Genomic DNA, 16,683 nt, shown 5'->3' with positions numbered 1-16,683 from the left:
ACAATCATGCCTCGGGACACTTTAGAGTGTTCTATGCATGTTTTTGGAATGTGGGAGGAAACCGGAGTACCGGAGTAAGAAATCTATCTATCTCCTCTATTGCACCAAACTGACTAAAAATCTAGTTGACCAGGTATTCAGAAGTGGTGGCAGCACTCTGGTCCTGAATGGCATAAGCCTCTGGCCACTTGGTTGGGAGGCGCAGAGGTCAAAACAGTGCATATAGAGCTCCACGTCTTGACGACAGCCAGGATCGTAGAACTGGGAGCAGAGGCGCTGAAGTGTCTTGCTGCACCAAAGTGGCCAGCCCCTGCCAAGTCATGGACCAGCTGAAGCACCTGCGTCCTCAGCTTGCGAAGGACGAGGAGCTCGAGGGCAGGCCAGGCTCCTTCAGTGGAAATGGAGAAGATTGGAAATGGAGAAGACTAGACTGGGATGACAGGGCCTTTGTTTCCAAGTCCAGCGTGGAGACAGCTTCACTTATGACAAAGAAAATAAAGACTTGCGTGGCTTCACCATTGCAACAATATTTTTAAAAAGGATGATAATTACATAGGCAAGAAAACAACAATAATAAAGGTTGTGTTGGTTGAATTATATAATTAAAATAATATCATTGGCTTAAAAAAAAAAAAGGTTAAAAAATAATATCATAACCAGCTTCAGATGCATCTAAGTTCTAAAATATGTTATTTCGTCCAAATAACCACTTGAAAGTGTGTCAGATTGGATCAGGGACATTGTTTTTGTGTTTGTTTGTATGTTTGTTTGTTTGTTTGTTTGTTTTTGCTGTGGCGCTCAGACGAAAGCAGACGAAGGCCGACGAGTGCAGACGCAGTCAGACGAAAGCAGACGAGTGCAGATGCAGGCGGGACGCGTGAGCTCGTCGACGGCGGCCGAGTGAACGCTCTCTCTCCCGGCCTGCGCCTGTCTTATCTGCGCGGTGGCTTGTGGGTGTGTGAGCGTCGAAGTAAAATGGCGGACTTGGCGAACGAAGGTGAGTCGCTTAGCCGTATGTAACGGGGAGGGAGGGGAAGACAAAAACATTCACTGCTCCCTTCCGAACTTCGCCTCTCGCTGCGTTTGCCCTTCGGGCGAGGACGTTAAAATCCATGCCGGCGGCTTCTTCGGCGCCGGTTGGAGTCGCACGAGTGCTTCCCGGCGTTTCCTAGGCTACACTGTTAGCAAACAAGCTAACGCGGCTAAAGGCTGGGGATACGGCTAATGGCTGGAAGGCGTCGGAACGCCCTCGAATGCTAATCGCACAATGCTAGCACCCGGCTATTTATAGCCAGTGTGTTATGCCTGTCAGACAACGCAATACACACTTATCAATTACTTGCTCTTTCATCGCCGTTATAAGCATCGCTTGATGTGTAACCAGGTACTACATGTCAAGTTGAGTCCGTGTGTGTGTTCTTTACGACCACCTTTTTTTGCCCCCCGCTCCCCTTGTTGTTAGCGGCCGGCTGCGGGTTCGCGAGACATGCGTTTAGGCGGGTAAAGTCGCCTTATACTGGTTTATCTGTCTAAGTGACTAAATGTTCCGACTTGGGATTGCTTGGCGTTACGTTTGGCGTGGGGTGCCAAAAGTGTCGCTAAAGACGTATGTGGAACCGTCACAACCGGAGCGATGCTCGACTACTCGCCCCTCTACAATCGCCGTAACTGGCTGGCACCGTCTATTTCCTGGATGCCGCCTGGAAGATGTTCGTGTCAGTCTATAAATTAAAATGCTATACAAAAACTTGCAAAGAGGTACTGTTGATAGCATTGCAGGTCACAAATACACATGCTATGTCGTTGTGTTTACGAGAATTTTTGCTGTGCTAGTAATAGCCAGGAATATAGGTGTTAATCTTGACACTATTTCAATATTATGCTATTTCTAATTGCGTTTATTAACGTGGGTGTTTTCCATTATTGTATGCACCAACACTCGATGGCTTACCATTTGAAAGCTTGTTCTAAAAATCTAAAGCTGATTGATCATAGTCAACTACAATATACTGCACTGTGTTGTTTTTGCAATACTGTGTGTGCACCCGAAAGCAGTAATCATGTTGCTGTAGTTAATTAACTTAAAATCAAATTTGGCAAATACACGCCTCTACATGTAGTCAACACAGGCCAGGCTTTGTCTGTCATAAAAATGTTGGTTTAGCTCATCTTAGAGCCAAAGAACAATATTAACATGAGGAGCTTCGTAGTCTCGTTTAATAGTTCTAGTGATGGTGAAAAGAAGTTTCATGGTTATTCATTTGCTCCTTTGGCGCCATCAAGTGGTCAAGGAGACCAAGCAGTAAAATGTACAGAATAGAGGGTGAGGCAGGAGTGGATTTTCACTCCCGTCTCATCCCACATCCACAGAAAAAATCCAATCCCGTCCCAGTCCTGGACCATAGTAAAAAATATGAAATTCTGTTTCATCCCGCTCCCGGTGAAATAACTTCCACTTCCATGCTGCTCCTGTTCAAAATGACTCTCACTCCCTTATAGGGGCGGGTATCTATGGGTACCTCACGATTCGATCCAATTACGATTCAGAAGCCCAAGATTTTATTCACTTCCGATTCATAGGCGTATGATTCGATTCGATCCAGATTCCGATGCATCACTACATTGGCTTACCTTTTATAGTCCATACAAAATACTGGTACCTTTTTAAAAACAAAAAACTCAAGACAGAACAATGATTTATACTTCACACGTTGACTTCGCTGTGCTCGTAAGAGGTTTTGCTTGTTCTTGTCACGTATTAGCTTAGCCTAGCACAGACATATGACGTACAAACACACTTAATCACTTGTGCATGCTTTTAGTTTTTTATTTAAACTTTACATATGGATTATTAATACCTATGAATCGATTCAGACTCTTTTTAATATGCCGAACGATGCATCGAAAAACGATTATCGTTCCCACCCCTACTCCCTTACCATTCACAATAGTGACAAAACGACAATATTACTGTTTTAGAAGTAGGTGTGCAGTAAGTACTAGGGCTAAGCGATTAATTGCATTTGCAATATAATCGCGATTTGAAAAAAAAACAACAACAAAAAACAAGATTTTGTAATCGCAAAGGCTGCAGTTTTGAGAGGGGGATTCACCGAACACTAAGCTAACGCTACTGTGCTAGCTTTCAGCTTTCTAACATGCTTGATCCTTTTCACCTCACATAGTTAGAACTTCCCGCGTGTGGGGGAAAAAAAACCTGTGTACGTGTGTTGTGATGTTTTGGCTGCCGTCCTATGTCGGAGCGTGTGTGTGAGGAAGTGTCTGTCATGGCTGTCGGGTGCGTGCCGCTGTTGTAAGAGTTGACTTCTATTTACGTGTCTCCAAAGTTTGAGCACACACATGGCGGAGACGAAAGTGTGCGGCTTCTTGAGCCACGACAAATAAAAATGCATCTGTGCAAAGTTGTCAAGAGGTAAAATATAAAGAGGATGAATTCGGCCATATTTTTCGAGCCAAAAGAGAGATGAAAAGATGTTAAATGATATGTCGCCGTTGTGGTAATGCCCGCTAGTGCCTGATATGATGTTATAAGTAGGCATTATCTTACTTTTCCTACCGTGTGGGATGTTACCAACTGGAGTTTGAGTAAGTTTTCATTTTATACATGTATGTTTTATTTACTCATCTATCTATATGATAAGTTGAGTGAGTGATTAAGAAGTGCAGTTCATGTTTACATATCATGAAATGAAGGGACGTGTAGGAAGTGGTAGAGCCACCGGAGTCCACTGACACTGGCTCCATGCCAGTGCAAATTTAATGAATAAATACAATGAAATCAACACATTCTTGCCTTTTTAATATTTAATATTCAATCGTTTGTTTTTTAACCACATGATCTGTCATCATTAATTATTTTACTAATACTACCAATATAGATCTTGAAAAATTCTAACAAAAAGGGAGCTCCCACGGTCATCAGCATATCTTCAAAAGTTAAATGAAAACTTAAACAATAGCTCCATGTATTTTCTACAGTAAATAAAGTCCTCCAAAATTTTAAAATGACAGAAGTGTTAAAATTTCACTTCTCTTCGTTTTGATTTTAAACAAAGACAAATAGTGCAGAGTGTTCCCACCGGCAGTAGACTCTCTTATAAAGTGAACTGAACATTTAAATATCGATTTATTATCGGCCACCGGATTTTTAAAAAAGGCCAATGCAGATATTAGTCAAAACACTGAATATCTATGCCGATAATCGGCCATGGCCTATAATCAGCCTATCTCTAGTTTGAAGTGGCCATTTCTGACTAATTCTGTACTATGACGAACTCCTACTTCAAGGGAATTTTAAAAAAATGTGTCCAAATCAGAGGCAGAAAGCCAAGACCAATGGGCGATGCTAATTCACAGAGCTTTTGTCTATGCTGCAGAGCATTGCGTCAAAGTTGTATGATCATTTCAATGATTCGCTGTGTAAAGGGCTTGTTCATCGCTGTTCGGATAAATTCAGTGGTTAATACTAAGGCTGCAAATTAACTATTGTTCTAGTAATTGATGAATTTGTAGATTATTTTGTTGATGAATTTGTTTTAATTTCCAACGTTTTTTCCACAACATGACATTATTTCAAATTAACAGTGCAGAACATCCACGAACATAAATTATGATTCCATTACTGGTTTGGGCCTTAACATGTCACAAAATAGGCAAACATTTTGATCATTATTTTCTAAAGAAAAAGCAAATGTTTTGTTTTGATTCAACACAAAGATAATTGGTATGCTTTCATGGAGGTCTACAGAAATCAGATATTTTACTGTTGAGAAGCTGAAATTTCAAGCATTTAGACAATTTGAAATTTTAAGTTAGCTAAACGATTCATTGATTATCAAAAATAATTATCGATTAATTTGGCAATTAGTTTTGGATTAATTCTTGCACCTCTAGTTCGTACCTTTTTGACAGTGTGCATATAACTAGAGTATTGTCATCTTTGCCAAGGCAGAATTGCTGCCATTGGTTCTCATAGGACGGTGGGGGACTGGTTAGCACGTCCGCCTCACAGTTCAGAGGTCGTGGGTTCGATCCCGGCTCCGGCCTCCCTGTGTGGAGTTTGCATGATCTCCCCGTGCCTGCGTGGGTTTTCTCTGGGTTCTCTGGTTTCCTCCCACATTCCAAAAACATGCGTGGTAAGTTGATTGGACACTCTAAATTGCCCCTAGTTGTTATTGTGAGTGCGGATGTTTGTTTGTCTCTGTGTGCCCTGCGATTGGCTGGCAACCAGTTCAGGGTGTCCCCCGCCTACTGCCCGAAGACAGCTGGGATAGGCTCCAGCCCGCCCCGCGACAAACAGGAAATCTACAAAACCTCAGTCTGTTGTTAGATTTTCTTCCTTTGCGATCGTGGGTGGCATTGCTGTACCCCCTAACACAGCTACGGTTCACCATGTATACCTATTTCGTCCGTCTAACAACAGTAGTCACGTCGCCTCCAATGCGCTCCCAGCATGGCGCCTACCCCGGTAGTGACGTCAGCGATGACGCGCCTTGCACGGGCCCTATAGCAGATCCTTGTTTTTTACCTTTCTGATTCTGCCAGTGAACAGACCGACCAGAGTGCCGTATCCCTGAAAACGTGCGTTTGCAGAGCCGCATACTGTATATGTAGCTGTAGAACACAACAAACCACAAATTTAAATATTAGAAGCAGCTATTAGTGTGATGTAGTGCAGCTTGTACACCACCGCGACTGCAATAACATGTTGCTACCAGTATATTCTGCACAGTTACCCAATGGTGCGTTCTAAATGGTCATTTTTTAAGCAACTAAAGTTACCATAGGCAATTGAGGATTATCTTTGCTGCTTATACTTTTATTAATCCAGTGTCAAACCCCAGATTTTTGTTTAGAATAACAACAATGCTAGAATGAAATTCACAAATCCCTCCAGGGTTCCTAGCGGGTCATTAAAAGGACCAGTGGATATCTACGATTGAAGGAAACTTCCAAATGGAAAATATAATGCATAGCCTGAGAATTCAAGAATCACAATTGAACAAAAAGTGGGGGGGGAAAATGACAATATGTAGACAAATGCGATAGACTGACTGGTGAGACAAGGATATTTTTGTTTTTATTGTTGTTTGATTTTGTTTATGGGTCACGAGTCAAGTTTGTGCTTTTATGTACAATTGTTTGAAAACTACTAAAATGACAAGTGGGGAAAAAGCTGCCTCTGAACATTTGAAATTTGACCACAAAAGACCCTCTTCTACCTCCTAATAAGGGCAGCTGAATGCATATGTATCCTTGTAATATGAAAGTTGCCATCACATGCTGCCCCCTGTTGATAAGGAGTGTGTACAACATGGTCTGCTTGGATGATTGATTCAACTTTTTTTTTTTTTTTCTCTCGACAGACAAGCCTGCCATAGCGCCCCCTGTGTTTGTTTTTCAAAAAGACAAAACTCAGAAGGTGAGTGCTTTTTCAAAGATGATGAATTACTATTTGCAAGCGAAAATAAGAACTCCTTTGAAGAAGGTGCTTAGCACATTCCTCACCAGTGAACTATAAACAAGGCTCCACGAAAGGTCTTCTCAGGCACATATTTCAATTTTAGTCACCATTGCTCCCAATGCTCAGTGTTGTAAATTTGCAAATGACAAATTAAAGGATATTTTTAACCTGGTACGATTATGTTGTTTTTTTAACAAAGATATCCCTGTCTTGAGATTGTTTGAAGCTCACTATGGTGTTTCTTACAGCGATCTGCAGAGGGCTCAAGTGCAGAGGATGGAGAAGGTAAAATCTCCCATCTAAAGGGGCAGATGGCTTTGCTAATGTTATCAAACTATTCATTGTCTTTGCACTTTCAGATTCAGATAAAGACGAGACAAACTACTTTCCTCCAGTAAAAAGGGAGAGGACATCATCATTCCCGCCACTACACTCGGGTAACAACATTGTTGCTGTTTGCTAGTAGCACACAAGAGTTGATTTGTATGCTGAGTCTTTCTCACAACTCCTTTGCAGTTCCCAAGAACAATGTTTTCATGCCCCCCAGTTTCTGCCAGTCTCCTACTGGGAATTCTGACTCTGAGCCAGGTGAGCTTTCTCGGTGACTTCTTGTTTTTTATTTTGAACACGGCCCTGATGAATGAGACTAGGGAAAATGCTGCGCTAACCCATTGAGGGACATTGGTTGTGATGGTTCCCTAGTCATGAAAATTGGCAAGGAATTGTGTTTTTCAAATAATTATGGAATCTTTGCGTTTTCTTCATAGTCACGGTTTTATGACCGTTACGCTGGGATTGTGAACTATGGGATTTGTACCATAGACTTCCTTTCGAACCAAATTTCTTGACCCAAGTGAACTATTATTTTGCCAATGTAGATTTTAGAATGTTGAATTGTAGTGTATTCACCAAAAAGCAGTTGATGCTGTTTGATTAAAGCTGGCATCTAAATGTGTAATTATGGTTATTAAAATTGGAATGTAAAAAAAATACATCTTAATTTTAATAAATCATCTCCATGAGGAACAAAATGTATCAAAATATTGGTCTTTCACAATTCTATTGCAGTTTAAAGGCCACATGCATTTTTTTTTTCGCAATTTAAAACAGTCTGCAGGTGTCTTAATTTTGTCTAAATGCCCCACGGATCAAGAAATACAGCCCACATCAGCTCACTGAAAATCTGTCTGTTTTAAGGAGGTCCTGTCTCATGTAAATTGGCCACTGCTAACCCTTTGATGCTGGCGTTACCAAGACAACGGCAGGAGGCAACTTTTTGAGCTCAGTCTTCAAAAGTAGACACAGACAGCATGGGTTGTAATTTTCACTCTTAGAGGCAGCACTTCAACACCAAGCTGCTAAATTATACTTGTCACTTGGTATGCAGATCAGTGTATGTGGTGCATCCAGAGATGACAAAATTAACATTAGCAGTCATTAACAGTCTCAACAGAATGTTTTCTTAACAGGGCATAAGGGCCACAGCTTGTATTTTTTTTCTCTTTTGTGTCTGCTGTGTCTGGATCACTGCCACATTTTAAGACTCATTTTGAGCCAGTAGAATAAAAATGGAGGTGGTAACGTTTGCTTGAATTGAGGACAAGCTTATAAATGACTGCGAGTGTTGCCCTGGTAACAGGCCCAAGCGGCTCAAAGAGGTGCAAAAGAACAAATTGTGATGTAACCGATGTATGTTTAATGTTTTTGTCCCAGAGGAGAAGCCAGTCGGGTTCCGACTAAAGCCGCCGACTCTCATACACGGGCAGGCGCCCAGTTCAGGTTTGTGCTGCATGTTGCCTTAAAGCGGAGGTCAACCTAAACATATTTTTTTCAAAAATATGTTCCCAGCAGGCCCACTAGTTGAAACACGGCATTCTTATTAATTTTGAGTTTGTGGAATATAAGCAGCAAAATGCACTCGTTTTTAGCCATCTGTGCAGGCGGCCATTTTGTCTCTGTCGACTGAAAATGACATCACAACTGCTCACAACGACCAATCACGGCTCAGATTCAGAGAACAGGTCAGCCGTGATTGGTCGTTGTGAGCAGTTGTAATGTCATTTTCAGTCGACAGAAGACAAAATGGCCGCCCCCAGAGATGGCTAAAAACAGGTGCATTTTGCTATATTCCACAAACGCCAAATGAATCAGAACGCAGTGTTTCAACTAGTGGGCCTGCTGGGAACGTATTCTTGAAAAAAAATATGTTTGGGTTGACTTCCGCTTTAAACCACATTTCTGCCAATTGGTTCACTCCAAAATGGTATGAAAATAATTAGTCAACTGTGGACATGGGGAAGGGAACAGTATTTGTGAATTTTGTATTATCTATCTAATTTGTTTTGAGTTGCCAGTGAATGGCAATGCAACATCCCAGATGTAATGGCCAATCAAAATGTATCACGACGTTTGCCAATGAAAATAAACATTTCCGGATATCGGCGAGATTCAGCCGCTCGCCACTAAGCTGTGCCAATAAAGTACATGCAGTGTATGTATTGTTTTACTATAAAATACAGAATTTCGTTTGTAGATCTGGGTGAAAAAGTGAAACATGGAGAGTCTTTGTCGTGGAAATGCACAAATGCAATCAATGAATTCCTCTAAAATAGCCCCACTCTCTCTTTTATTTATTGCTTGTTTCCTCTCTTTGTATTATGAAATATAGCCACAGCAGCCAAGTCAGTCTGCTTCTTAACAATTGTTTTACATTACAAGTGGTTGCGGTTTTTCCATTTTATTGTATTTGTTGATTTGGGCCTGTAATTTTTTTTTTCCACTGTTATCTAAGTCCAGTTGCTTTGGGCAACATCGCTTGGTGGGCGGCGAGATTTACTAACCTTTATTACCAAATGGGAAAACGGAGGTGCTTCTCTGAGGGAGGCGTTTATTTCCTTTAACTGCATGACTCAACTGGTGACTGATTGGGACATGGCGTCTGCTAGGCAGGGGCCATAATTTGGGGAAATAGAGTCAACAGAAAATAAGATTGACACATCAGAAAAGGTTTCCAATTCTCTGTTGACCAATCAACAAACAGCAGCGTTTAGCTCCACCCTACCGAAGCGTAGCAGTCCGTCCAGTAACCGTCCCTTTCATTCCTCTTGGTGGAAATGAGGCTTTTACATATTAATTCAAAGTAAGAAAGAAATGTTTTGAACAAATTTTGCATGGAAACTCATCTTCTGAGGGGAAAAAAAAGCAAGCAAGTGCGTTTGTTCTTGCAGGCGTCCCAAGTCAGAAACCGAAAGAGCAACAACGCAGTGTTCTCCGCCCTGCCGTTCTTCAAGCGCCACCGTCTAAATCCCACACAGAATCTAGTATGTATTGTTTAAATCACATTTTCCCATGTGCTGCAATGTCATTGTTACCTTATTTGACATCTTTGCACACACTTGGTTTGTTTACAAGTTTTCTTTCTGTTCAGACTCCACATGTGGAACCAATGGCGTGAAGAAGTCGTCAGACGGCCCTTCCGTCCCCCAGTCACTTTTCCTGAACAACACAGAGCACTCAGCCACCCCGAACACGTCACTGGTACCTTGGCATGCACATCCTAAGATTCATTTCTCTCGGGTGTCAGTTGTGAAGTTTTTTTATTTCTTAATTCCTGCTCATTTCAGAAACATGAAAATGAGGAAGACGGCCCAAGCAACGTCAAAGATGAAGGAGTAAGCGAGAAGGAGGAAGGAGATGTAGCAAATTCTTTTGTATTTGGTCAGAATATCAAAGACAGAGCAAAGGTGGGTTCCCGTGAGCCACAACCACCTCTTTCAGGTTCATAAAGTGCGGTACACACACCTTTTTTTTTTTTTTTGGTGAAAGACCCCATACATTACTTAAGAAGATGCAGTAGTTGTCATGTGTATGTCTACTGCTCTTATAGTGCATCCAGACTGTCAGAGAAAAATAAAGAAAGGAGCATAATAATAGGACGACTAAAAGACTCCTGGCTAACTGCTATCTTAACTAGTAAACTTGTCATTTTCATTGTGGTGATTAATTTAGGGGACAAGTGTTCATTCAACACAATCAGTTGCTCCTCCGTCTGTGTCTGGCAACAGTCGCGATTGGCTGTGAAATTTAAGAAAGGTTTAACATTTATGATTGTCGGCACCGACCATTTTCTGAGCAGAGCGGGGAGGAAAAATGGCGCACCACAGGCTAATCGCTAAGGATAATTTTTCAGAATCCAACAATGATATCATCCAACCATTAGGCTTTTTCTGACTTTGATCATTTTATGAAATGCGCTATATAAAAAAAATTGTATTGTATTGTATATGGCATGAAAATTAGGCCTGATTTTTTTTTTTTTTTTTTTTTTTTTTTTTTTTTTTTTTGTGTGTGTACTGTATAAATGTACCTCATTTTAGACTTGGGTCTTTGAGGATGTTCGGAATTATGAGTGATTCCTTCTGTGTCTTCTTTCCAGTTGGACCAGAACAGTACAGAAGAAAAATCAAAGGACCACCTACCAGGAGACTGTCAGTCAGAGGGAACCAATTATTTCTTGCAATACATCTCGACCCCAAGGTGCCTCTGGATGATTGATTATTGTTGTTGCTATTACTATTGCATAAATTCATTCATCCGTTCTGTCTTTTCAGTTCAAATAATGCCACAAACAGTGCAGATAGTGGGACAAAATTTGTGTTTGGGCAGAACATGTCTGAACGAGTTTTGGTGAGTGGACGGCTTGTTTGCATAGTCAGCCATGTTGGACAATGTCTAAACTTGGAAGAAAAAAAATCCCATGTATCTGTGTGTCCTTACCCCCTGCCCCCATCCTAGAGTCCTCCCAAGGGCGAGACCGCCAGTGATGATAGTAAAGAGGTTCCAGAGGCTTCAGAGCCCCCGTCACAGGAGGCCACCCCAGAGATTGGTAACTGTCCCCCCCATACGCGACAATTTATGTTCTCGTTAAGGGTTTTGGGACTGCAAAAATACATCTCCAAAAAAGAACATGGCGTTGTGGTCCCTCGAGGGGAAGTTGAATTTACAGGCAGCCCTTGGGGAACCAACTTTGATCTGTCCTGAAATTCGCTCTGTAAGCCGGTTTCCAGCCTGTTGCTATCCAGTACCCAAGCCAAACTCAGCGACTAGACCAAACCAGATTGGTTTTTATTATGTATGTGCATGTGTGCGTGTGAACAAAAATCGAACTGTGGGGGGAAACATACCAAGTTATAAGGATTCGAACAAGCTGAGGCTAACTACAGGTGTGACACGGGTCCCCTTAGATTTCACACCTGAAGTCTCTTTTACACAATGGATCCTGCAAAATGGCCTCACATCAGAAACAAAACAGAAGAACCTTAGGGCAGACTGATTCTAGGCCATTCAAAACGTGCTTGACACCTACAGTCTGGTGCGTTGGCCTTGTGTGTGTGAGTGATCGATAAACTTTCCATTGTCTGGTACGCTTGGAAGAAGTGGCCATGACCCAGCGCAATTTGACATCATAGGCATTTTATACAATTACTGTTAAGTAGCCATTCAGTCATCCCTGATAGTTGGTACAGTACCTTGCATAATACAAATAAATATTGTACAAATATGTTAAAAAAAATAATAAGTCCCCAACATGCACAGGCACATGCATGCTTGCACAATAGATGTAAATTTTCAAAAGTTCATGATACATTAGCTCCCACACATACGTATGCATGTGTCATGCTTAAGTTATTCAGGTGTTAATGATGAACACCACCTTCCTGAATAGAATAGAAATGAACAGACTCTGATACTCGAACAGAACTACATGATGCAGAACAGTGGAAGGCGATGTGAAAGTGGCTACAGAAGAAACTGCAGGCAATGTTGGATAAAAGGCATCTGTTACAAGCAGGATACAGTAAAAGGACTTTCCTGGCCACCTTTTGTTTGAAGTTTGAACTCAAGAGTGACCTTTTGAGTGGTTTGTAGTGGCTGTTCAAGCCCTCAACGTCAATAGTCCAACTTGACACTGTACTCTTCTCAGCATTGAACAGCGTGTCGGAGTCTTTGGAGGAGTCTGCCGCAGCCTACACCAAAGCCACAGCCAAGAAGTGCATCTTAGAGAAAGTGGACGTGAAAACCGGGGAAGAATCAGAAAGCAATGTTTTACAGGTACCGTAGAGCGTTATTTTGACATTTTGGCGCCTCCACGAGATGCTCAACTGTTGAGTTTGCCTTGTCTCGAAATTCAGATGCAGTGCAAGTTGTATGTCTTCGAGAAGACGGCACAGTCGTGGATAGAGCGAGGGCGGGGTCTACTCAGGCTCAATGACATGGCGTCGACGGACGACGGCACGCTACAATCGCGTTTAGGTAAACTCAAGCAAAATGACATGTAGCCTGTCATTGGCTGTTGAGCTACATGTTTGACAGGACGCAGTTGATGATGTGATGGCCAAACATGGTCTTATTTTGACTCCCACCAGTGATGAGGACCCAGGGCAGCCTCCGGTTGATCCTCAACACAAAACTTTGGCCCCAGATGCAGGTGGACAAGGCAAGCGACAAGAGCGTACGGGTCACTGCCACAGACACAGAGGACCAGGGGGTCAAGGTCTTCCTAATATCGGTATGTTTTACCAAACAGCTTGATTCTGTTTAGGTGCCAAGGAAGTAAGTAGTTTCACCAAAGTACAACTTGTTGGGTTCAGCTGTGCACATGTACTTACTTACTTACTTACCAGGGTTCTAAATTAACATCTGACAAATGTGTGTTGAATTTCATTTTGGCGGGTGTTGATAAAAACTTGCTGGCCAAGTTGGCTGGTAATGCATGAGGCAATTGTGTCAGTCAGATAGATGAAGGGTTGGGCTTGATGCTCCCCCCCCACTACAAGCCTCAGACTACAGCGCGCTGAACTTCAGTGTCACAATCAGTGAATAAAAAAAACAAGTCTATCGCCAACACAGTTAGCACTTTGAGATTTTCCTGAAATGCAAAGTGCATTATAAATTAAATGTATTATTATCATAAGCCAAAAGTCAATGATTTTTCAAGATTTGGTGTGGTCCTAAAAATGACGACTGATTGGTTACAAACTTGTTCTGTTCTGCCTTACCACTCAGCATAGAAAGTAAGAAGAACTAGTACAAGGCAGGCAAATTGCACGGGCCGTGTCAAATGTTATATCAGTGCTGCGAGACGCTTAAAATGAAATGCTGTATTTTGGAAACCCCGAAAAGAAACAAAATCAAGAATCGTTTGGAACCGGAATCGTCCTTGAAATTCACATGATGCCCAACCCTTCGCTGTGCTACATGTTGTTCTCGGTCATTTGTACCCCAGGCAGTGACCAATATGTTTGAAATAAATACAATGCCTAATACTACATAACGACGTTTAATATGGCCATTGGCTGCGTGAATGCCTGTATTTCACACGAGTCTTGAGTGCAACGAGCGCGAGAAAGTTGGAGGTAGATAACAGTGGAGCTAAAGTAGAAAAATAATTGGCTGGTGGATTGTAATCGGGGTTCAAAGAAAAGAGGCCGCGCCCCTTTTTGCGACAATGTCAAAATTGTGTGGGTCCTAGCAGTCAGAGTCACAATTACAATACTTATTTGCATGAAAAACACTTAGAGGCCATAACAAACCATGGAAAGCAATTACTTTCCCTGAGTCCTGTGGTGGGCTTGTCCTCGGGAAGAGACGCAAACTAGTTCATTGTGTGTCGTTAGTAACGATGCAACTGCGTCAGGTGAGACTGACAAACCAAAGACCCGCTCTACTGGCTTTTGGTGTGGCCAGCAGATGGTGCTATTTTAACCTAATTGAAGCATGCATAAAAAAATCCACCACCTTTGTGCCTTGTTACTGAAATGGGAGAAGCTTAAATGTGCAGAGCGTCCTTGGTTTACAATGGTCCTGATATATGAAATTTCACGGTTATGAATGGCGCACTACGCAAGACGTCATCACGCAGCACAAGGGAGAAAAAACTCAGTTACTATCAAACTTACTGATTTTCATTTGTTGTATGTTGTTGTTTTATGTGACCTAGAATTGCTTTTGAAAGAAATATTACTTGTAATATTGACTTTTCTACTGCATTAGAATAGCTAAAGAGGACTTCTGTACATACAAGATGTAATCTGGACCATAGGGGTGGAGTCATCATTTTATAACAATTCCTTTTGTAAGACATCGATGCTACCTGTTTTATGTCGGATCACAACTACTGGTAGTCCATCACGAACTTATGCGAACACAGTAGTAAAGTAGCAATTACAGTAAATATTTGTTTTAAAAAAACACCCCTAGGATGCAATATATATTGCTTGACATCGGCGTAAACCAAGAACCCCCCGTGCTGTCTTTCAGTTGTCCACCAGATGTTGCTACTTTCCATCAATCAAAGCATGCATGCAGCAAAACGTAAAATATGAATACACAAAATATTGATCTCCTCCCTTTGTGTTCCTCAGGGTAGTTCCAAGGATGTAGGTCAGCTGGCGGCAGCGTTGCATCACCGGATTTTGGCCCTAAAGAGCCGGGCGGAGCAGGAGCCCGAAGCCCCCGCGACGGCCATCCCCGAGGCCGAGGTGCCGCAGTCCAACGAGGACGACAGCGACGAGGAAGGCGGCACCTCCGCTTCGGCCTCAGCTGCTGCGACGAGTCAGTGACACTACTTTAGTCCTAGTCCTTTTTGCACTAATATCCCTTCTTTAACCTTGGGTCCATTTTGTCCATCTGCAGCTAATTCAGAGGGAGGAGAGAACCAGACCGCGGGAAGCACATAGCGCCACCCCCTCAAGAGAGCCCGCAGAGATGTCACTTTGGAGGCACTTTTTCTGCCGGCATCTCCACGGACACCCCCTTCGACCAACGTGGTCCCTCCTGACCAGTAACTTTTGGATATTAGAAGTCTAGCTCCAGGAAATAACCTTCCCCCCCGTCCACCCAGTGCCGGAGTGTCTCCCCTCCCACCAGCCAATCTGCATCATCAATGGAGTCCTTGCTCCTCTTCCTCCTCCTTTTGTGTTGGATTTTCTCCTTACGTTCCCCCTCCCTTGCCCTGCTCTCTTCCCCCACTAGCAAAAATAAAGACTTCAAATCTTTGGTTTGGGACTTTTCTGCTCATCATATTGATGAGCATAAAGGGTGGTTTTCCTCTACATTTTAAAGTATGGCACATGTTAAGACTGCAGTTTCTACTTCGGGACCTTTCTACTTCAATGTACAGCCGCCCCCCCACTCCCAACTTCCGCGTTCTCCGGATGCCACACCAACCTGAAGGGCACCCGCTTAGCCCCACATCTGGCAGTGTGTTAGACCAGTCTATACCGTCAACCAACCCCCCTCCCAGACCAGCCCTAAACCCCCCCCAAAGTTGATCAGTGCATTTGGTTTTGGCAACTGTAATTTATTTTTTATTTTTTTGGGGCGGCGGGGGTGGGGGCGTCATCTTGAGGCATCTCAACGTTTGTGCTATTTGTAACGGCTAGCGAGAGTCCACTCAACTTGTCATTAACAGCAGTTTCCTTTGATTTCCTATCGATCTATATTCTAGTGAATAAAGGACTGAGAAACCATGCAGATTTCTGTTCATGTGACGACTTTGAAGGGCAGAAGAATTCTCCTTTTTTTCTTCACTTTTTTTTGTTTGGAGTCAAATTCAACTGTCAGTCATCCTGCATGTTATCATTTGTATTTCTTTAAAACATCCCAGGGCTTTAATGTTGATATATTTTTATTTACATTTTGGAAAACATGTTGGAATGAGATTGTGTGCGTGTGGAATCATTGGCGTGACAACTCTACTACCCTTTTTTTTTTTCCCCCCCCAAACGTCATGTACATTTTTGAATATATCATTTAGTGGCGCACCATTTTTTTCTCATCATCAGTTCCTGCTCCCTCCTTCCTCACCCTCCTTTACAAAATAAACCTCTGCCATAAATGTGTCTTTCCAAATGTGATTTAATGATCATGTAATAATAGTCTTCATGTTAATGAATGACATGAGTAAAACATTCTGATCTTGGTTGTTTTGGATGCTACCTTCAGATTTTGCAGGTTTCTGATAAAACGTAACCCTTGTGCAACTGTGTCTAAAATTGGAGCCCATGTATAACTGCCAAAATATAACTTGACACTTTGTTGAATAGACTGCTTAGGGCTGTCAAAGTTAAAGCTTTAACTTTGTAGATTAATTTAGATTTAATGCATCCTGTGGCGGCCTATAGGCTCCACTTAGTGGG

The 16,683-nt window shown here is 42.3% G+C and overlaps 1 protein-coding gene across 1 annotated transcript; it reads left to right on the top strand.

Annotated features, from left to right (window-relative positions):
- The first annotated feature begins 830 nt into the window (after positions 1-830).
- On the top strand, positions 831-16,016 carry ranbp3b (RAN binding protein 3b). The gene is made up of 17 exons (XM_086043801.1): positions 831-997; positions 6,387-6,442; positions 6,733-6,769; positions 6,844-6,921; positions 7,001-7,072; positions 8,198-8,263; positions 9,712-9,804; positions 9,912-10,021; positions 10,108-10,227; positions 10,920-11,020; positions 11,095-11,170; positions 11,279-11,369; positions 12,468-12,595; positions 12,676-12,796; positions 12,910-13,052; positions 14,908-15,097; positions 15,179-16,016. The coding sequence occupies exons 1-17, from the start codon at positions 976-978 to the stop codon at positions 15,220-15,222; spliced, it is 1,548 nt and encodes a 515-aa protein (XP_085899927.1). The 5' UTR covers positions 831-975; the 3' UTR covers positions 15,223-16,016.
- Positions 16,017-16,683: the final 667 nt, after the last annotated feature.

The sequence above is a fragment of the Filicampus tigris genome, chromosome 10, assembly GCF_054856515.1.
Source record: "Filicampus tigris isolate MCC_2025a chromosome 10, RoL_Ftig_1.0, whole genome shotgun sequence".
Classification (NCBI taxonomy): Eukaryota; Metazoa; Chordata; class Actinopteri; order Syngnathiformes; family Syngnathidae; genus Filicampus; species Filicampus tigris.
This window is presented reverse-complemented; position numbering and strand designations above follow the sequence as displayed.

Coding starts and splice junctions, on each gene's coding strand:
- ranbp3b (XM_086043801.1), top strand. CDS start 976: ATGGCGGACTTGGCGAACGAAG. Junction 10,022..10,107: donor CCACCCCGAACACGTCACTG/GTACCTTGGCAT, acceptor TGCTCATTTCAG/AAACATGAAAATGAGGAAGA. Junction 11,171..11,278: donor ACATGTCTGAACGAGTTTTG/GTGAGTGGACGG, acceptor CCCCCATCCTAG/AGTCCTCCCAAGGGCGAGAC.